General features: G+C 38.0%; 1 protein-coding gene across 1 annotated transcript in view; it reads right to left on the bottom strand.

Moving 5' to 3' along the window:
* The window catches only part of Astn1 (astrotactin 1), a 317,866-nt gene that overhangs the window by 67,820 nt on the left and 226,508 nt on the right, over positions 1 to 23,538 (bottom strand). The window contains exons 15-16 of the mRNA XM_074047397.1: positions 18,076 to 18,180; positions 16,005 to 16,193 (exon numbers count right to left, since the gene is read on the bottom strand). Of these exons, the coding sequence (XP_073903498.1) occupies positions 16,005 to 16,193; positions 18,076 to 18,180 (294 nt within the window). The remainder of the gene's footprint in view (positions 1 to 16,004; positions 16,194 to 18,075; positions 18,181 to 23,538) is intronic.

Here is a 23,538-nt window from a genome sequence, read left to right as displayed (position 1 = left end):
GGAGGTACTTGTCCTGGGGCAGATTTATGGGCAGATCCAAAAATCAAAGAGATATACCAAGGGTAGTGGAACAAACCTCAGAACCCTCCTGGTTTTCAGCATAAGGAAAAAACAAATGCACAGCTATGTAAGGCAAGGATGGTGAATTATCAAGACTCGGGTCAAAGTTTCAGTTCTGCCACTCTCTGTGTGACCACAGGCTAGTGTCTTCCCCTTGTGGGCCTCCCCTTTGGAGTTGGGGTGTTGCACTGCTGGTGGGAGGACAGAGGGTCAATGCAAGGACAATGGCCGGGTAGGCAGATGCCCTGAGTGGGAAATGATTCTTTTACCAGCATCCTTAGGATCTGGGGTGACCTACTTACCCTTGAGATACTTTGAGGGAAAGAACTCTGCTTTGTAAGGTAGCCTTTATGGTTTAAAAACTCAAACAAAAGCCAATGTGAATAAGCACAGCTCACGTATGCAACCTACCTCCTCATTTTACAGGGTGGCAAGAAATACAGTATACATGACACATTCAAGAAAATGTAAGTTCCTGCATGTATAATTCCATTATAATTATTTTTCAGGGCTTTTGCAGTTATATTACTAAATGATTCTCTAAGTAAAGTAGGCAATGATGCTTCACCTGCTAATCTCAGTCACCTCTCAGCAGGACAAGACACAGCTACTCCATTGTTACCACAACCTCCTGTGATCCTCCTACCTCCCAGCTACTCCTCCACAGCTTTCTTTGTTGCCTACCCCTTTCATCTACCTGACCTCTAATGGGGACAAACTTGGAGTTTTGTCCTGGGCCTACTTCTTTTTTCTGTCTTCATCCTTGGGAGAGCTCACTCATGCCTGGTCTTTAGACACTAGCTGAATCTTGGGGACTCACAGATTTGTAATTCCAACACTGACCTGACCTCTCCTCTGAGCTCAAACTTGTCTCTCCAATGGCTTATTTGATTTTTCCACTTGGATGTCTCCATGACAATTCAAAATTGACATGTCTACAGGAAGATTTTTTTCCTCACCCTTTCTCAACCTGCTCCATTCTATCACTCCCAAATTAGCAACGGGCACTCTAACATAATCAGTTGCTCAAGCAAATATCCAGGAATATATTTGGTTCCTCTTTCTTTGCTCCTTCCTCCCCAGACCCGCCCTATCACCACGCCTCTCTGTCCCCTAAAAAACCTACTCTCCAGATAATGTTTTTGGCCTTTAATTGCTGTACCTATGACCACTCTGGTTCCCCAAAACCATTCTCATTCAGTGTAGAACAGATCTGAAGACATACATTTGACTACTGTGTTCTCTTTGGTGGTCTCCTACCCAGTGTCATAGCTGGGGTCTAGGTGCCTCTGCTTGGTTATCCCCAGCCATTCCAGCTTCTAGCCAGGCCACTGTTCCCTTAGTCATGCCATCCTGTACCACCAGCTTTCCCACTTCAGGTCTTCCTCCTGGCCATTCCCCCTCCTGAGATGCTTTCTCCCAGTTCCTGTTCCATGTCTTATCAAAAATGCTACTCATTCATGTCTTTCCTGACCACAATCTCTAATGTGGGCCACTGCCTCTGCTATCTTCCTTCATAGTGCTCTACTCATTACCCTCACTGACCACTCAAAATCCATCATCTTTTGTTGACTCTTTACTTGTTTATACACTGCCTCCTCCATGTTCACCCCACATCACATCTCCTGTACAATGTCATTTGCTCAATGTCTGCTGAACAAGTTAGATACTTGATAACTATTCACTGCATGACCTATAAATGAAATTTAAAAATAAAGACTGATTTAACTGTAAGAGAGATTTTCCTTGGCTTCATTTTCCCTTTTTGTTTATCTGAGGATCATCAACAAATGCAGGATACATGGTCTGTATAGATCCCAACACATTGATTATCCTTGAAGAAAGATCTTGTGGAAGGTGTGAAGGAATCACACCTCTTTATGCCCAGAACTGTAAAAGAATTCAGAAAGCTGGCATTGCCTGATTATCCTCATCCAAGTTGCTATGGTCAACATGGAAGGTGAACCTACTGTGAGCACAATCTATGGCAACCTAGGGGGAGCTACAAAGGAGTGATGTGGGGTGCCTGCTCTCTAAGGGAAAAAGCAAAACATACTGAACAAAAATACATAAAGCCTAAATGCCCCAAACACATCAATATCTACAGAACCAATTACCATAGTAATCGACTAGGATTAGAACAAACTGACAGGAGGGGCCATGGCAGTCAGCTTGGGTAACGGAGTCACATACAAAGAGTGACTTTATAAGCCTCCTCCATGGAATAAATCGGCCTAAAGAAAAACCCCCAAGGAAAGAGAAAAATGTCAAGGGAGTGCCGACTGTTGGTTTACCCTATTACTCCCTTCTCCCCTGCCGCCGCTAGCACTCACATTTCACCTACAAAGCACATACTTTAACTGGCAGATTTATTGAGAAATTGAGCTGGGGAAATGCTTCCTTCTACCTTTCTTTTTCTTGCCTTTTTTTTAATCAGCAAAAGAAAAATATTTTAAAGGTCTTTTCAAACCCACTTGGTTTTTGCAATTGGTCTAAACTGAAGGCTCTTATAGTATTAAATTCTAAATGAGTGGAATCAGTGCTCTCCCTGGCCAGATTTAAACATGCTGACTGGCTTTATATGGTTACGACTTAGCAAAGCTGTCTGTTCCTTTTTAATTGCATCATGCTTTAACAGGAGAGCAGTGTGACTATTTTGGGGAGCCCCAGAGTCTGAACTCTGTTAGGCCCAAACTATCAGAAAGAAGCCACCAGACCTCAAGCCATCTATAAACAATCCTTTGCAGAGCTGTAAGGCAGTGGTCTGGATGTCCACCTGTCCTGAGATGGCCCAATCTAGCCCAGTACCCCCTCTGTCTTGAAATGCTTTATATCCCAAGATATCTTTCTCCCAAACTTTTCCACACATGCTCCCTTGCTTTTCCCTTACAGTATTTCACAGACTCCTGTTGAGGAGAGCTACCATCAGTGTAGGCATTTTGGTCCTTGACAAGCAAATCCTGCCCTCTGAAAAACTTCCCAATAATGGGATGAGCTATTAAGATGGGAGTGTGTTCGGGGAAACTTGCCAGGGCTTTCCCTGCCTCAGAGGGACCCACAGAATCTGTCCCCAGAAAATGACTTGACAGTTATTAAGCTTTTCCCTCATTGTTCCTGATCTATAGTAAATACTCAATACACACTATTTAATAAAAGCATGAAGACTGTTACTTTGCAAAGTAATTCACAGCCTTCCCTCAAGGTGCTGTTAGTTGAGATTTACATATTGCAAACTCTGCAGGCAGCAACATATCAACAATAAAGTAAGAGTTCATTGGGAATTTTTAAGAGAAGGAAATTGATATGATTAGGAAACCATCCCCATATCATCAGTAACAGATAAGAAAAGATGTGTTCTGGGGCCTTTGACTATTGTAGCATCAATTATCTGCATTTTGTAGGATAGTTACCATTGGGGCAAGGTTTGACAACTGTGGCACCAGACTCCTTTTTTTAAAAAAATTTCTTTACCTGTTCCATTTCTTGCTGGTTTCCTTAACATTGGTTCTTAAATATATATTTGTATTTTTAATTTATATCTTCTATTAATTGAACAAACTCCCAAAATATTCTATGAGATTCGAGAAAACTCTTACAACTAAGGAATATAAACCAGGAACAGACTGGAAATGGTTAGTAATAGAACTGATGAGAACTCAGGTGAAAGGGATTTAATTATTTGTTGGCTTAGGTCAAAATATCTTTATATCTTGTGGTTCATTTTAAACACAAGTTGCATGTTGCACCACCTAACAAATATCAACCCCCCCCCCACACACACAAAGAAAATCTTTCTACCTACTTTAAAAAAAAGGAAATTATATGCCTATAGCATTTGGGTGGGGGAGGCAGGAAGATTGTGAGTTTGAGGCAATCTGGACTATATAGAGAAACATTGCCTTGAAAGAAAGAATGAGAGAATGAGAGAGAGAGAGAGAGAGAGAGAAGAGGGAAGCAAGGAAGGAAGGCTAGTTATAAGAAAGGTAGTTAAACAAAATTTGTTGACTTCCAGTATTAACTGGTAGTTCCAAACTTGGATTAATAATCACAAATTGAAGGTACACAAATGGATCTAACTCATTTCTAACAACTACTTCTAGTCCCACTTTGTATTTGATCATTTGTTTTTCACATCTAGCCAGCTCTTTTAATGTCAAATTCCCAGACATGACATTATCCACTCCCACCCACCCATCCCCACTCCAACTCACACACAAAAACAATGCCATGTAGAGATCTGAGAGGAGAAAATTTTGACTGCCTTTGTAGTGAGGGGTAGTACCAGGGCATTGGAGGGGAGGGTGTTTGGAGATGCTCTCTTAAACAATATGCTGTCATTTCCCTTAGAAAGGGACAAAGAAAAAAAATTAGTATTTACTCCTTTATTCATTCAAAACAATAACCTCTTGTTAGAGGCTGTTTATGGCATGATGCATTGAAGAGATATGGTAGGAGTAAGTAGAGAATTTAGAGATTTGTAGACATGGCCTCCACCTTTCTGAAATTGTTGATCTTCTGCTTCTGAGAATACAAAAATGTTCCTTTAAAGGAGGATTATAATTGAAATCAGAAAAATATACAGGCCTAACAAACCATACTTATGACTAATAAGTTATCTCTTAACCTTCTATTAGAACTAGAATGATTTAAGGCTGGAGTCCCACCTCTGGAACACAAGAGGAACCAGCGTCTGTGTATGTGGCCTGTAGAACTAGCGAGCATGGAATTAGCATCCAAGGTAAAAGGGAAGGCTGGTACTTCTGGATACTTTCCTGAATTCTTCCCATTTGGAGGATGTGCCTGACAGCTCCTTTGTACTTAAAAGAGAGCAACACCCCACTACTGCTTGTCAGAAAACTTCCTCTGGGATCCTTATCCAAAGAGAGCTCATTCTTACAGCCCTCCCTCTTCCAGAATTTTCTCATGTGAAATGGAGGTTTGATTTTCCTGGGTACTTAAGATTTGTGACTTTTGAAATATGCATCAGTTATTTCTGCAAAGAGGGAAAATTTTTACTGATCTCTCTTTAAAATTTTGTGTTTATTTGTTCAAATATAGGAAATGACAGCAAAATTTAAATTATTAAAATAGTGCTAATAGCAATAGTAGTAATAATAGCAGTAATAATATGAATTCCAATGCATTTAATACTTAACAAAATACTAGAGCTTGTGTTTTATATATAATACTTGAATTCAATCCTTATACAACATTATAATATAAATATTAAAGGCCCTATTTTATAGATGTGGAAACTGAGGCTCACAACCATTAAATAAAAGTCTCAAAAGCCACATCTAATAAAAATTTTGATGTAATTCTAGTGGATGCTAAACCCTTGGTACAAGCAATGACATAAATTCTTTCCATTTCCAGTATCAATTGAATTAACCTATTTAGCTTTGAATCAAGCATTATTAAATGTTGCATTCTGTTATCAGAAATAGAAATCATTAGCTGAGTTTATAGAGTCATAGCCTATTAAAAGTAAAAGAAACTCTAACTATAATCTAATTCAAGTTGGTTATTATACAGATGAGAAGATTATTTTGAAGGTTAGGTAATTTATCCAAGGTCAGCTGGCTGGCTAATGGCTTGGCTGAGACAAAAAACCCAGTCTTCCTGAATCCAAATCTAGCCTTCCTTCCCTTAACATATGGTCCTGGAAGTAGGACGAGCATAGTGCTACTGAAGACGCACTCACCACAAAGGATGTGAAAAGCTCAATGTTCTCAAGTTCAGGTTCTCACATTTGATGTAGAATCTCCACTTATATCACCCTTTGTTTTGTGATTTTTTTCCCCCTAACATATTTCTTGCAGAGATAATTAGTCATGGAATTCATTCCATAACTTAATCAAAACAAAATGGCTGGTAAATATATGCCTTGTACTATTAAGCCTCTAGCCATATGCTTATTTTTCCTGACTCTACACCATTATGGCCCACCCTGTAGCACACTGAGCTACATGTTGGATCAAAGAAGATGGGCTAAATCTAGCAAACAGAAGAAATTTGGCACAAATAAAGTTTCTTTCCTTCATATTCCATCACTGAATCAGGGACTCTGACTTCTCCACAGTCATATTGATTAGCAATTACCTTCTATATGTACTACATTATACTAGGAGATACGGGAATTTGGAAAAAACTGTGCAATCTTTGTGCTTGCTATTTTATCTGCCTGGATTATTCTGCCCTTGGCTGTTTGTATGGTTAGCTTCTTTTTATTGTCTAGGTCTCAGCTCAAAATCAGCCCTCTCTCCACTGAGGTTGCCCTCATGCCTGCCATCTTAATCTGTCCTCAATGCTCTAGTTAATCTCTACACATCAACTGGTTTTAGTTTCTTTGTAGCATCTACCACTATCTGAAATCATTGCTTTCATTTATTTGTTACTCATCATTTTCTGTCTCTTCTCAGTAATACATAAGCTTCATAAAACAGAAAACTTCCCTATCATTCATCATCATATACCCAACACCTAGACCAATGTCTAGATATAGAAAGAAGTTTTGGACAAATGAATGAGTAAATACATTCCTATGGAGCAATCAATCAAATTGTGAAAACATACTTTATATATTTGGAATAGCTGAGAATAATCCAAAATACAGTATAATTGACTAAATCAGGTCCATACTTATATGAAAGGGATTTTGCTATCACTACCAGAATTGTTCCATCAACCAAAATCCTATGCAGGTTAAAATGTGAAACTATAAAAATTTGTGGTTTCTTCAGCAAATATTTGACCATCTCTTTTGAACACTGTATCAAGCAACCTGGAGTTTGCTTCAGATAGTAAGATGAGAACAGTGTTGCCTAGAGCCAATAGTACAAAGCTTAAAGAAAAAAAAAAGCTTATCACCTTTAATCCTGATTATTGGCATATTTCCAATTCCTTTCAGTGCCTGAGGGCTTAAGACAGTTCAATGCTTCACACAAGCTACTTTCTGCCCTGAGAGCCTAATGATCAATGGCTTAATCAGAACTGAGACTTGGTCCAAAAAACTCAGGATAGTCCTCCAGCCTGTGACACTCTTCTGTGGAAATGACACCAGGACCTATCCCTGGAGGATACCAGTGTTGAAGTTCATGTACTGGGCAGGATGAAAAGGGACGATGAGATAACCCCCTGCCTGTCAATTTTTACAAAAGTATATAGAATGTGGTCTGGCATTATCTGGGAACTTTCTAGAAAGACAGACTCTCAGGCTCCACATGGATTTACTCCACTTTCATGAGACCCTATGTGATATATATGCACATTTAATTCTGAAAAGCATCACTGGGTAGAAAAACAAAAACAACCCCAACAACTATGTTATCATGATGGATCATAGCCTGAAAACATTCCCGCAAAAAAACTATAAAAATTCCAGAAAATTCAAGGTGAATGGCAGTGGAGCCAACATGGAGTTTAACCAAGGTTGACATCTGGCCCTGGTAATTTACCTTAGACCAATAGCCTGGCATCAGTGATCTCTAGATCCTCCCTTGTACTCCTTTTGTACACTTGCCAAACAACATAGCATCTCTGAATCTTTCTTCCTTATAAAATAGGTAAGGTAAGTCTTAACTGATGGGTATGTTAGAAGACTGAATGAGAAAAGGTATGTAGCATGCTTTGCAAAGTATCTGGCCCAAAGTAAGTGCTCAAGAAATGATAGATATTTGATAATTTGATTCTTAGTAACATTCTCCCTTAACTTAGAGAACCAGGTTACTCTGGACTCACTGCAAGAGACTAGGGACTTGAAGATTCAAGCTGAATCCTCACACTTAACGTTTAAGAGAGTTCAATGCCTCTTCTAAGGTTTTGCCTGTGGCACAGCCAGACTTAGCTTTGGTGGCACTTTCCTCAGGCCTGTGTACCTGTGAATGCTGTAGAATAGCTGGATTCTCCAGGTCCTCTCTCTGTAGGACTTTACATGTAGCAGACCTTTGGCAAATGTTTGTTGAATTAATAAATTAAATCACACTAAGATTCCACCTCACCCCTGTTAGAATAGCCATCATCAGCAACACCACCAACAACAGGTGTTGGCGAGGATGCGGGGAAAAAGGAACCCTCTTACACTGTTGGTGGGAATGTAGACTAGTACAACCACTCTGGAAAAAAATTTGGAGGCTACTTAAAAAGCTGGACATCGATCTACCATTTGATCCAGCAATACCACTCTTGGGGATATACCCAAAAGACTGTTACTCCAGAGGCACCTGCACATCCATGTTTATTGCGGCACTATTCACAATAGCCAAGTTATGGAAACAGCCAAGATGCCCCAGCACTGACGAATGGATTAAGAAAATGTGGTATCTATACACAATGGAATTTTATGCAGCCATGAAGAAGAACGAAATGTTATCATTCGCTGGTAAATGGATGGAATTGGAGAACATCATTCTGAGTGAGGTTAGCCTGGCTCAAAAGACCAAAAATCGTATGTTCTCCCTCATATGTGGACATTAGATCAAGGGCAAACACAACAAGGGGATTGGACTATGAGCACATGATAAAAGCGAGAGCACACAAGGAAGGGGTGAGGATAGGTAAGACACCTAAAAAACTAGCTAGCATTTGTTGCCCTTAATGCAGAGAAACTAAAGCAGATACCTTAAAGCAACTGAGGCCAATAGGAAAAGGAGACCAGGAACTAGAGAAAAGGTTAGATTAAAAAGAATTAACCTAGAAGGTAACACCCACGCACAGGAAATCAATGTGAGTCAATGCCCTGTATAGCTATCCTTATCTCAACCAGCAAAACCCCTTGTCCCTTCCTATTATTGCTTATACTCTCTCTACAACAAAATTAGAGATAAGGGCAAAATAGTTTCTGCTGGGTATTGAGGGGGGGAGCGGGAGGGGGTGGAGTGGGTGGTAAGGGAGGGGGGTGGGGTCAGGGGGGGAGAAATAAACCAAGCCTTGTATGCACATATGAATAATAAAAGAAAAATGAAAAAAAAAATAAAAATAAAACAACTAAAAAAAAAAAATAAAAATAAATTAAATCAGCTACAGAAAATATCTACCTGCCCTAATTGCTTTATTAGTTGAGTGCTAACTTTGTTGTTTTAAATGTGTATGCAGAGATCCTTTAGAGCTAGTTTGCAACCCAAGGGTTGTAGAACAAAGCTTTATAGAAATTCAAGTATTACTCTTCATTGCATTTCTTTAAACTTGTGTCCTTAAACTTGATCAGATTTTTAAGTCATGTGCTACAATTTTCATGTAGAACTGTTCTAGCCTCAAGTGCACAAGACCAGGTGTCAACTGACCAGCACTCACAGACTGGGATCAGAAAGCTGACTGCTGATTCAGCTGCTGTTTTTGTCTCAGCTATTGCAGAAGTCAGTCTGTTATTCTCGGAAAGGGAGCAACTAAGTCTGTCTTGGGCTATAGCCACAAAAGCAAAAAAAGAGGTGGAAAACAAAAAACCTGGATCCTGTGTGGTGGAAACACAATGCCACAAAGATGGTTTACTCCATTCTTTGTCTTAAATCTGACTGCTGAGAGCCCGGCAATAGAGATTGCCATAGGAGAGTTTTGGAGGAAAAGAAAGGCATTCTTCTCAGCTTTCCCCATAGGAAGGAGGCAATTGCATAGAAAAAAATATGCATTATGGACTAGAAGTTGCAGCACAAAGGAAAACCTTGCTTATTGCAGTTCGTCAACCCAGATGACCCACTGATACGCACCAAAAGCAATGGCAAAAAAAGGCAATGGCAAAGGTCAGATCTAAAGTAACAATGAAAGTGATATTGGAAAAGGAAGAGAAGAAAGGCCCAAGGAAATCCACTCCTGAAAGGAGTGTAAAAAATGAAAGAAAGAAAGAAAGAAAGAAAGAAAATGTACTGTGCTTAGTGTCTCTGGTGGAGGATTAAAACTAAGTCCTTGGAAGTCTTTTGTAAGGAAGGCTCACTTTTCCTTGATCACTTCTCTGAAATTTATGGATCTATACCCCTTTACTGTTTCTTGTGAAGTAAGAAAGGTAAAGGATTCATTCCTTCAACAAACTGTGCATGCTAATCATATGCTAGGCTCTGGGTAGAAATCCAAGGTATGAAGGGATGAAGATGCAGAGTAGGAAGATGTGAACATTCTGGTCTGTACTTCTTTCCAGATTTCTGTCCAAAGATCAACTTTCCATAGATACAATTGTGTGCTTTTCTTTTTTAGGTTAACATGATAAGTCTTCACTCAAGACAACACAAACTTTTCAGAAAATATCTCTCAATCTTTTAAAAGAGTTTTATTACAAAAGAGGCACATGCTTTTGGGGGGAAAGCAATATAGAACTTTTCAATACAAAAATAAAAGTCCCTTATCCTTATTCCTAGTCTTGGAGAAAACAGATAATTTACTATTACTTATAAAAGAAATTATGTTGAGATTATATATACATATATATATATTCCTCTCTATATATTTTGTGTGTGCATATATATACACACATACATGTCTGGATATAGAAAGAGAAAGGTTAAAGTATTGTATATATTTAAGTATATATATAAAGGTATAAAGATATTTGTATATAAAGGTCTATATAGAAGAAGAATCTATTTCTTCTTCTACAACTTGTTTGTTCATTTCCAAATGGAAAGGAATAGAATAGTTCCAGATGGATTGACAATAAACTGATAGTAATGGTTGTCTGATTGTCTCTGGGGAGTGAAACTAGATTACTGGAAAATAAAAGTAAGGAGAAGATTAACTTTTCATTTTATACTGTTTTATGCATTTTCAGTATTTTCAATAAATAAACTTTTGAAATTAAAAAGAAAAGAGAAATACAGTTAGTGCTGTCAAGGCTATTATTTTGGAAGTTGGTTCTACAGGGAAATCACAATACAGGGAAATGTGAAGAACACTGCAAAGGAATTCTTATAAAGAGCTAAAAAAAGCATACAACAGGCAAAAAGAGCTCTGCCTAGAGCATCAGGGAAGGGCTTGTGGAAGTGGTGACATTTGAGCTAGTTCTTGCAGAATAGGCAGGAGAAGACATAGAATGGAGGCAGAATGGAGGGCAAGGTTAGTTAGAATGGGAAGCACATGCTTCAAGACTCAGAAGTGTGAAATACATCAAGGCCCTCTTCCAAACCAGAGGGACACGGGTCTTGGAAAGCCCTGTGATAGAGCTTCCAGAAGGAATAGCCCTGCTGACTTTAGCCCACTGAAACTGAATGTGGACTTCTGGCCTCCAGAACGAAGCAAGAATAAGTTTGCTTTGTTTTAAGCCACTAAGTTGGTAATGATTAATAACATCAGCCATAGCAAACTGATACAGAGAGTGAAATCATGCTACTCATGCTGAGAAGGCAGTAGGGAGTTAGTGAAGGGCTTCAAGCTGAGGAGTGATGCCATTAAATTGCATTTTAAAAAGGTAACAGATGGTGAATTGTAGAATGGAGTATAGTGGCAGGAAGCAGAAGCAAAGGAGATATACATAAGGAAGCTATTTCAATTGGTTTTAATTGACACATGATAACTGTACATATTTATGAGGTACACTGTGATATGTTGATTCATGCATACATCAGGTAATAATCAAAGCAGAGTAATTAGCATATTCATCATCTTAAACTTTCATCATTCCTTCATGATAAATGCATGCAAAATCCTTTTCTAGCTATTTTGTTAGCTGTATTCACTCCAATGTGCCATAGCACACCAGAACTTACTCCTTATATCTAATGATAATACTGTACCATCAACCAGTCTCTCCATCACCCTTTTCCTTTCACTTTCCACAATCTGAATTGTTTTCATGGGAGTTGATACTGTGAAGAAATGGAGAAAAGGACACCTGTTGAGAAAATATTTACCTGGTGAAAAGGACCAGACTTCATAATGATCAAATGTTGAGGATGGAAAAGAACATCAAGAAAACTCTTGAAATTTTGACTCATTTATGGAGTTTACAAGTATTCTAGTGGATACAGGGAAGAGAAAAGAGGTGTTGATCCCTAATGTGCCTATAGAAATGTCCAGGTAGAAATGCTGAACAGTCAAAATGAATGAAGTTTTGAATGTGGGAGGAAAGGAGAGATGTTAAGATGTAGGTTTAGATAACAACAGATGGGAATCACCCACCAACAGAGAAGAAGAAAGGAATATTAAAGATGACAACTTTGCATCCCTTTTTATGAATGTACATGATTTCTTTAGAGAAGTAAAGGGGCAAAAATGAGCAAGAAATAAACGCTAAAGACTGATGAACAGAACCTGAACAGGATAGCCTTGGGGACATCAAGAAAAGAGACAATTTTTAAGAAAGAGGAACTGTTCAATAAAGACAAATTCTTCAACTGAAATAGAAGGAATGGTCACAGAATAGATACCAGTGACTCCCTTATTAACAGGCCCTTGATTTTCTTCTCTATTCCTGTTATTGTGCAGTAAAGTAGTTAGAAGTAATAATTACAAGAGTGAACAAAAGTTGAGGAAAGGAAGTGGAGAGAGACAATGTATAAACTCTTAAGAAATCTGGTGGAAATATATTGAAAGGGAATGGTGGCTAAAAAAAGTCACATGTTCATTAAAAATTATTTTTAGAAGACACTAGGTTGAACAAGAGAGAAGTCAGTGACTAAAGAGATTGCAAAGGTTAAAAAGCATGAGACTAATGAATGAGTGAGGTCAAAGATGAAGCAGAGGGTATGGAGAGGTTAGGCTGAAGAGGAAGAATTTCATATTTTTTCAGATGTGAGGGCAAAGGACAATGAAAGAAGATATAAGTAAATTTAGATGTGGGGACGGGGAGGATGGAAACTTTCATTTCTAATAGTGCTCATTTTATTTAAAAAAGACTAAATTTTATCTTAGACATTAGAAATAGAAGTATATATTTTCACAGGCTTCTATCAGACTAATGTCTAGACAGGCATTAGTCTGGTTCAAAACACCAAACCACATAGCCGTATTGTGACAAGTAAGTGCCTGATGAATGGAAGGCTGCCTTCTTAAGATCTGGACAGAACCATGCATCATAACTAAAGCATGCTCCATGTCTACAGAACACCTACATAGAGATCAACACATCAGAAGAGCTTTTACCACATCATAACCACCACATCATCACTGGCCATGACAACAATAACAGCAACAAAGAGTTGCTAAGAGTTTGCCATATGCTTGGTTTTGTGTTTGGCTCCGGGAATGTAAAGTTGAAGAAGGCAGGCTGGTGCTGTGGCTCAGTGGTGAAATGTCTTCCCAGGATGTACAAGGTCCTGGGTTTCATCCCCAGCATCAGAAAAAGAATTGAAGAAAGTATGGCACCTACTCTTCAGAGTTTTGAGATTTTGTACAAAGAAGATGCTATGATTTGGGTAAGTGTTTCCTAAAAATCTATGTTAACAGGTTCATTGCTAGTCTACGGCACTATTGGTAACTGGTGCGTAGTGGAAAGTTTTCCAGTCACTAGGTGGTATGTCCTTGAAGGGGATTCTTACACCCTAACTCCTTCTAGTCTCTCTCTTTGCTTCCCAGCCACCATGAGATAAGCAGCTTTGATCTGCCATGTACTCCTGCCATGATATACTGCTCATCATAGGTCCAAAAGCAATGGGGCCATCTGACCATGGACTGAAATCTCCAAAACTATGAGCCAAAATAAACCTTTCCTCTTTTTAAGTTGATTATCCTAAGTATTTTGTTACAGTAACAGACAGCTGAATAACACAGAAGACTCTTTACTCAAATGTCTAACCTAAGACTGTTTCTCACACAATGGGATATCAAGAAGGCTTCATAAATTTTCCGAGCATTGGTATCACAAGGAGCATAACTTGAGGTCTAGGTAATCAGTTGACTAAAGTAAAAACCACTTGGCCAATTCCAGATTGCCAACTCTTAATTCCTGTGCCCCTTCCATTTAATTTTATCATGATATACTTCTTTTCCTAATAAATCCATAAGCAATTTTAGATACCTGGTTATAGACACATAAGTACCTATGAAGTAAAGAATGGAGAAATGTTTTCTGCTAGAAGGATATTAAAGTGAGAGCTGCCAAGAACATATAACCAAAGGGCTCAAGTTGATTAAAAGTGTCATTTGTGTGTCAAGGCAAGTATAGTCCTCTCAGCACCCTTGTCACCCTGGAGATAAAGTCCCATTCTGTATCAATTTTCTCAGAGTGCAGAACAGTAGAAGAACATCATCCTTTGCCTTATGAACTTATCATGCCTTCATGAAAAGTTATGAAATGAAAGGGAATTAGTGCCAAGGGAGGAGAAATGATATTTCACGGTAATAACCAGCCTAAGCAACAAAACAGTTACACCCTAATGCTTACAGATAAGGCTCAGGAATGGTAGTAGTAAACATGCACAACAGATATCCATGACTTTTCATTGGCCAGGCATAACTAACGTAGATATATTAAAATGTGTAAATGTCTTTCAAGATCAATAACAAGCAAAGATTCACAGAAATCATATTTCAGAGAACTTAACAGCTGCACTGAGGCAGAATGGTCTCCTGAATGGCAAGAGAGGCTTGAAATCAAGAGAAATAGGGAAAATTCCATGGACAAATTTCCTTTCTGGGCTCAGTGTTTAACCTTAAGGACACTGTGGATGCATGGGAGAGAAGCAACGTAGAATCAGGAGCTCTGAGTAAGGTCAGACTCTCCTCTCCCAGAAATCTCAGGCCCTGGCAATCTTTGAGCAATTGGCAAGTAGAAATAGTGGAGGATTCAGCCTTTTGGTTCAGTCCCTGGGCTCTGGCATGGAAATGCTAGGAAGCTTTGCCAGCTGGAACTGGTCTTACCAACATTTGCTTATATTACACTGCTCTCTTGACAAAATGGATGTAGAACAATGTTAAGATCCTCAAGTTTGAAGGGAAACAAGAAGCCTATGGTTGTGTCTTTGAGTTTAGAGGAATGAGGCTTAGAGGAAAACGCCTGCAACAACTGTGGCCCAGAAATAAATCTCTTGCTCCTGGAAGAAAGGACCTTGCCAGAAGAGTGGTTATCATGCCTCTGTTACCTCTTGACAAGGCAAAACATGGACTTGTATGGAACTCTCAGAACCAAGAGGACTGCAACCACAAGGGCACATTTGCTTTCTTCATAGTCCTGCTCACAGCAGAGGGTCCTTTATCTTAGAGGAACCCTTGATCGCTGAGTCTCATGATGACCCATTACTTGAATTTCACTAGGCTCTTTAGCAGCTCACATATCCACATTGTGGCCTCATCAGAATGCCATGCAGATGAACTCAAGAGAAATTCATAAATAGCATTTCTAAAGCAGTCTTGGTTGATCAGACTGTAGATACATTGGGACATCACTACTATACCAGATGGTGCATTCATAAAGTTTGAAATTTTCCAATTTCATACACTACTTGGGATGAATATCACTTGATGTTAAGACAGTGGATACAGATTTATTTGTAAGCCTATTTATCCAGAAACATAAAAACTTAGGACAATACAGATTTCCTTATAATATAAATCAATAGGAAAACTGAGCCTAAAGACAGGGCAAATGGAATGAGTAGGTTTCATTATTTGGTTGCTGTAAGGAACTGCCAAGCAGTGTCTTGGGTTGTTGGCTCAAGAGGTAGTGGAAAACTCAAACAGTCTTCTCCTTTTCTCCTGTTCCATAGCAATAGTCTAATATTTTGTCTTCACTATGACAGTGGAAAGAATGGGGGCTGTAACAATCTTCAGTGGACTCTCTCTCTCTAGTTACTAATACAGTGACCAGTTTTGACACAATTCTACATTTAAAATTCCCTGAAACATCTTAATTTTGAGATTTAGTTTTAGTGACCATACTGGAAATTTTAAGGATGAACATAGAACGTTGAGGGGAAATCTGAATTAGTCTCTGTCCTATGGACTCCTTATGTTTGGCCATGTGGATTGTATGTAGACAGCTGGTAGTTGCAGGGGGTGTAGAATTTGCTGCTTAGCATGCTACTCACCTTTACTGATGTCTTCATACTCCAGCCAGAGTCGATGCTGCACTTGCTTGTTTGGGTACCAGATTGAACAGGACTCCTCAAAGCCATAGATAGCTTCCTGGATGTAATGGTTGCCAAACTGGTCCAACAAGGCTACAAAATCTGCACGAGTTGTAGCCCCATCCAGGGAGTGGAGAGCATTGCTGAAGGCTATGTAGAAACATCACCAAAGAATAAGAGTGAGGACTCACAATTTGGGTATATGGATCACCAGGCAATTCAGCCCCAAATGTGACTGAGGGGTCTGAAGTGATGTAAGACAGTAGGCTAAGTTTATCAGGTAAGTGTTCCATGTAACAAAATCAGATGTTTCAGTTTCTAAACTGATGTCTTTTCAAGTTAGAAGGTTGTGTTGTTAACTTTGTACAAGTTAAGCAAATCATTGCCAAATCTCCACTCCTGCACCCCTTAAGTAAATGTTTTTTTTTCCCAAACTGTAGGTCATGACATTAAATCAATTAAGTCAGTTCAAATAATAGCATTTAAAAAGGAAAAGAATAGCATAGTCTAAAATAGAAACACAAATACTAGCAGAGAACATTTCACATCACAAGATGAAAGATTGTTTCATGAAACTTGGGTTGTATGAATGTGGAGGTGTGTACGTGCATAAGGTCATGGCCTAAAATGTATTCTAACTGTGGGTAGTGACCAAAAGCATTCACAAAATATTGCCTTTAGACATAGAAACAGGCAATGGAAAGACATGTTAGAACAAATGTAAGAGTCACTGATATACTGCTTATATTTTATCTTAGAAAAATCAAAAGTAACAGGAGTAGGAAATATCAGGTGAAAGAAACACCTATCTACCTCTTTACCCTCCTCCCAGCTAAATTTTCTTTGGGTTTCTGTCTCTTATACTCATAGGAAAGATGGCCCATGGTAAAATTTCCAAATCCAATACCTTCTATATCTGAGCAAGTTTAGACAATCCTCCTTTCTACACACTTGTGTCCTAGCAGGCATGAGACCTCAAGTTCCAAGGTTCACAATACTTGTGACACCATTATAGGACATTAAAAGTCCCTGGCAACAGAGGTATCCAAGGACTAAATCCCTGATATGTCTAGCATCAGTACTGGGCAAATGAGTACATGAGTAGTGTAGACTTCCTACTGCCATGTTTTCAAAGACTGAGGAGTAATTTACTTCTTTCTAGATATTCAGCACCTGCAAAGTTGCCATCGTTATGGCTCTTATACCATTCCTTTCTTGCCAAGAACTCACTTGAGCAAAAAAAGTTCTGAGCACTGTTGTGTCCTATGGAAAAGTTCTATATCCTTATTGCATTACTACTCTCTATCATGAAGCAGTACATTGAGTATATGTCTTACTTCTCATCATAACCCTTCATCCTCTACCATTTGTCGTCCTGGTCGTTACCCTAAGAATCCACTTCCCTATTGCTGACCCTAAGACCCAAGTAAATGTATAAATCACCACTCCTTAGCTTGCTAGATATATTATCCTTATATTTCTACATACAAGTATATTTCTACACATAAGTTCTATAGGGTATATATTAGAACATAAATATATATTTTTATAATTGTACTCACTGCTGCTTAAGGAACTTAAAGCTGTTTCTTACTTTTTCTTATCCCTTTTCTTGCTCTCTTTTCTTTGTGTCATTATGTGGAATCTCCTCTAAATTGTGTTCATTCCATTTGGAATGTTTTATTCTGCCAATTTGTAAAAATTCTGCTTTTAAAATATCCTCTCCCCACCCTGGATGACCCCAGAAAAACTGAAAATATCATTTAAAAATAATATCAATGAAATGACACTTCCATTTTTTCCAGTCCTTACCCATTCCATCTCTTCTATAGTCAATGACACAACTTGCAATTTAAGATGTGCTTAGAATAGACTCTCATTCTAGCCATTTGCCCATAACAGTGAATCTGCGTAAAGACCTCATAGAGTAACCACTGTTTACGTTACTTCCTCAACAATGGGCTTGTAGGCTTGTTGTCTTGGAAAGAATTCCCAGCCCTAGGGGAAGGAGGGAGAGGGCCTGCTCTCTCACCCTGAGATATGGCAGCTTGGTTGAGTGTGATGTGATGCATCACAGATCGAACCTTCCAGCGCTGCAGCACGGGGTACCCAGATACTTCACTGAAGTTCACCATACCTGGGGACAGAGAACGCAGGGTCAGTGCTTGAGATTGAGTCACACGCCTTAAGTCAAAAAACATGACCCAGCTCAACTATGTTAAGGATTATAATTGTGAGGAAATAATGAAGTCTTCTTTGATGAAGAGAATTTCTAGAATTGTATTCACAATTACTATCATCTATTGAACCTTTACTCTTTGCATATATTAAATGTGATCCTTGTGAGGTGTTATTATTTTTATTTTGTAAATGAGGATACTAATGTTTAGAGAGGGGGTTCATACAAGATCCCTAAGACACTAAGTAAACCAGGATGGGCGTTCCAGATGTTCATAAGCCCAGGGCAAGGATTCTTATTCACGCTACTCCAATATCTTCATAATAAATTTATATTAAACTCTAGGCTTATTGTAACACTCTTTAATAGTTGCAATAGCTGACACAACTCACATATCTGATAACACTGATTTTTCTGTCTCATTTAACTGATTTGTATTTGGTATTTAAGTTTAATTATTCTGAGGCTGAAAATACTAATTTCTTCTTTATCAGAAGGGACTGTGTCAGAGTAATTAAATCATTAAATGGCAGGAACTATCAAATACTGAGTACAAACTTTGTGCCAGGCAATGTAATAGGTACTTATGGTGCCCCTTTTACTGATGGGAAAATTGAGACTCTGAGAAGTAAAATCGCTTGTCCAAAGTCTTGCTCAATGTACAACACCCTAGAGGCTTTTGGAAATGTAGTTAGTGGGATGTTCTTCTTTGACAGCTTTGGAGAAAGAGTATCCCCTATTTGAATTCTAGCCACTACTATAAATATAAAATGCTACAGATACAAAATAATTAGGCCACATGAAGTAAAAAAAAAAAAAAAAAAAGAACCTTTATAAGTTTATAAAACCAATTTTAACTTCCTCTGTGCCTAATGTTTACTAGCTGTGTAAGTTATGGGGAAAAAATATATATGTATTTAGGTATGTGTAAGTATGCATATATACACATATACAGTAAGTTTATATATATATAATATGATATATATACTACAAAGATAGTGGCAATAATACATATATAATGAATCATTCTGCCATTTTGACTCATGCCTCCTTTAAACAAAATCAACTAATTTAATATCTAAACTGAATGAAGAGTAGGCAGTATTAATTAGCTCCTTGTCAACCTTGATCAAATTAGGTGAGTAATTACCAAATTTCCATTTCTGTGTGAATCATATGGGAATAATTATTGGTAAGGCAAAGAGAAAAAAGGTCAGGAAAGGTGATTAGTGAATCAATTGCTTAAATTTTATCTTAGGTAATCAAAGATAAGCTACATAAAATTAAGAGGTTTTCAGTACTTTTTCTTTCAAATATTCCTTTTTTTAGGGCATTAATCTTTGTGATGACAGTCTTATTACTACATACTTTGGCTTTTCACCTTTATGTTAACTTCAAAAGCATACAAGTGCAATTCTAACTTTACAAGTCTAAGACTTAAGTCACATACCTTAAAGGTACATTTTACTACAGCACAAGATATGTGAGGTATGTAGAAACATTCAATATAATGGTTATGTTAGCACATCAACTTTGTTGCTATTTGAAAAAGCCTATTTATAAAACATAGCAAGCCCAACAAATAAAGATTTTCAACTTACTGGGGAAGGCTTCCTTTAACTGAATTGTTTCCTATTGGAAAAATAAATATGCAAGAAACCAGGAGACCACAGTTCAAGGCTGTCTATGTTGTTGAGGAGCCATTTCAGGATGATAGTCACTCTGATACCAATTTGTTCTCACAATCCCAGTATCCTCTTTTTGGCTATCTGGCTAAAGAATATTTGGATTCCCAGTTGTTTCATCTGTTAAAGTGAGAGGTTTAGCTGAGGTGATTTCTCGCTTCCTTTTCAAGTCTGTGATTCCCACCAGCTGTATGATTTTGAGCTAGGCAACTCACATTTGTTTCAGTTTTCATATCTGAAAGGTGGGGCTAACAGTGTCTATCCTATTTACTATATAAGTAAATTGCAAGAACAGAACATTATGGGCATGAAAATACTTTAAGAAAGTGCCACACACACACATGGCCTCCATGATGCCATCTTCCTCCTCCTCCTAACCGCTCTTCTCTCATCACTGTTAACAGTGTAAACTTGACATTTCTTAAATGATGCTTTTGTTACAACTTTCTAGGCTTTAGTCCAAAACAGTAGGGGGAAGAAAAAATAAAGAAAAAGGGAAGGATGTTGGAAGGAGGATAGGAATGACAGTATCTTCCCGGGATGAGCCAAATAAGTGAACTCCATTACTTAACTGCAAAACAACAATGGATGCACTAAGGTTACAAGTAGTCAGGGAAGCAGTTATATAACTGTTAATGCTTGGGAAATGTTTTTTCTGTGCCTACTTGCAGATAATCTTTCCATTAGTTAAAAAGAAAGGGATATTTCAAAGTATATATTTTCTAGCTGACTCATATGGTTCCTCCTCAGTATGCCCTTGACTTGCAGTCAGGTTTCATTATTTTTTTTTATTTTATTATCACTTGGGGACACATTTCTGCCGAATTGCTGTTTTTCAAACAAAATATCTCTGACTATGTTTTCTCCAGAAAACATTATTTGTTTTTCTACTATGTTTGACCAAACAGACCTGTGTAGAATCTTCAAAGTAAGAGTGGAAGGAAGGAAGAAAGGGAAGATGGGAGGAAGAACTACTTTCTCTTGTTATTTCATTTGAAAAAGGGGTACATCTTGCCCCAAAATTCTAAAGCCAAGGGCCTGTTCCCTTTGAGTGAACTTGAAGAAGTTCCAAAGGGTCAAGAGTTCTAAATCTTCAACTAGATTTAATGATTGAGGCATGAATGTGCTCAGCAGCCTACTCTACCTCCGTTACTAGAGGTCTGGACTTCTTTTTCTCAAATGAAAGACTGAATACACAAGTTGACAAAAGCCAGGCATGTGTAAAAGCACAACTCTGATCATAAAATTCAGCAACCAATTCAGGAAACCACCTCATTTTCAATATTAACCCACCGAGGAAGCCATCCTGCTATCTGCAAGTCAGACTTTTAGGAAGCCAGACCACCATCTCTAGCAAACAGCCTTAAAAGCCAGTAACTCCTTTAACAATTGGACACAAACAACTAGTATTTTACTAATAACTGAAAACTGTCTAATTTTTGTTCTGACTTGCTGGATCCAATCATAGAAAACCAAATAAGCACCCTTAATCAAAGACATAGGCTGCCCGATTTCTGTTAGCTCACCTACAGTGTTCTATGCCAACAGCCTCTAATCACACCTGAAAACATCCTTTTTTCCATCATGAAACTTTCCCACTCCTTTGCCTGCCCTTGAGTCTCTGCCAAAACTCCAGTTATAGCTGCTGAGTCCCTTACTATAGCCAGCTCAGAATAAATAGCCTTTGCCTGTTCACATTTGGTTGGCCTTCTTTTATTTCTACACAACCTGTTAACAACAGAAAGGCTGTGAAGCTCAGAATTCTTAACTGTACTCTGATGAAGCAAATAAATCAGTATTTTCAAGTCTGTTCTTTAATAGTTTTGTCAGATGGAAATAGACATTGTGTATGAAAAGATTCTCTGTTGAGTAAGCTTGGGAATTGCTGGGTTAAATAAAGGGAAAAGGATTTCCTTCCTGCAAGCTTCTTGGATCCTTTTTTAATGCTAAGGTGATGTAAATTGCTGAGAAGAGAATACAGCTTTTCCAAACATAGTTGAAGACAGAAGCCATTTGTGAATGGAGCTCTGATTTTTCATGAAAAACAAAACAAAAAGCAAGCTTAGAAATGCTGATACAGATAATTCTGTATCTTTATCAGATACCTTCAGCTCTAAAATCCTCTAAATTTGTAGGTTTATAGAGATTATGATCTATATTAATACAGAATGTGACATGATACAAGATTCACCCTATGACTCTCAGAAAAGTTACCATTACAGTTTTGCCATAACTAAGAGATACTATGGAACAAATGTAGCCATCTCTCTAATCAATTCTTCCAGTTATTCTGGGCTTTAAAAAAAAAGATAAGTTCACATTTTGCTCACATTAAGAAACACATGTTCTTAGGCCTAACTAGCTCCACTTCTTAACCAAAATAGGTTAAAAGTATAGAGGGGTAATGAAGGGGAGGGATAAGAGGGTAATTTGATTGTGGTACATTTTATGTATGTGTGTTACAATGAAACCCCTTTATATACATAGTATATTCTAATAGAAGTTGTTCTAAAATAACACTTTAATAACCACATGATATTCCATTTTATATAACCTTTGTTAAAATATATAAAATATTCTAGTTAAGCACAAAAGTCCAAAAGAAAAAGAAAAGTAGCCAGGTCAGGAAGAGTGCCGGCTCTGCTTCCAGGAATGTTAGACTTCACTGCTTGAGGACCATGAAAAATGGAAGGGTCTAATCTGGGTATTCTTCTTTCTTTTCTTTTCTTTTTTTTTTTTTTTTTGCCTCCAGTAAACCACATTAGGAAAGGTCCAAGGGTACAGGAGAGAAACAAGTTTCTGTTGTGGATGACAGCCACAGTGGATCTTTTCCTTATTTCCAAAGACTCAAACACATGCTCTGCTGGTGTTTTGTAACTCTATCCCCTGACTTCTGAAAAGCTTCCAGTAGCATCTAGACCTCTTCTGGGTGCCAGCCTGGTCTGGTCACTAAAGTGAGATCTTTGCCCTTCATGATAAACTGTAAAGTGTGACAGAGATGTCCTGGTGGATCTTAAAACTGAGACCAAGTAGTTTATTAGTGGTGTGAAACCTGCCCTGAGTGTAGGTGTCATCTCAATCCTCTTTTCCAAGGCTGTTCGCCTATACACTAGAAGTGTTTCTCAGCAATTGATGTGGAATCAAAAAACTTGATTGCCTGATGCTAGAGATACAGGTTTTAGGGTTAGTTTTAAGGTATGTTTTCATTTCTTCAGGAGGATATTTGTGTGTGTGTGTGTGTGTGAGAAGCATTTCATAGGCAAATGATTTTGAAGAGAGGTTTACTGATGGTACAGAATATCTTATTGTTTTCTTTCTTGCTTCATTTTTTTCTTATAGGGATGACATTAGTTAGTAGTTTTCATACTATTTTATTTCTTGGTTGGCACATTTATATATTTAACAAACAAATTTCACTATGTGTCAGGAATGGTTCCAAGAACCTTATAAATATTAATTTATCTATTAATATTTATTTTAATTATTTATAATATTAGTATTAACTGTGTGAGGAAGACAGTATTATAATACCAATTTTTACAGGTAAAAGAAACTGAGGCACAGAGAAGTAACATGTCCAGAATACACAGCCAATGAGGAACTGAACCCATCTGTCAGGCTCCACAGTCCA

The sequence above is a fragment of the Castor canadensis genome, chromosome 11 (assembly GCF_047511655.1).
Source record: "Castor canadensis chromosome 11, mCasCan1.hap1v2, whole genome shotgun sequence".
In the NCBI taxonomy this organism is placed as follows: domain Eukaryota; kingdom Metazoa; phylum Chordata; class Mammalia; order Rodentia; family Castoridae; genus Castor; species Castor canadensis.
Note: the sequence above shows the minus strand (reverse complement) of the source record. Positions and strands in the feature narration are given on the sequence as shown.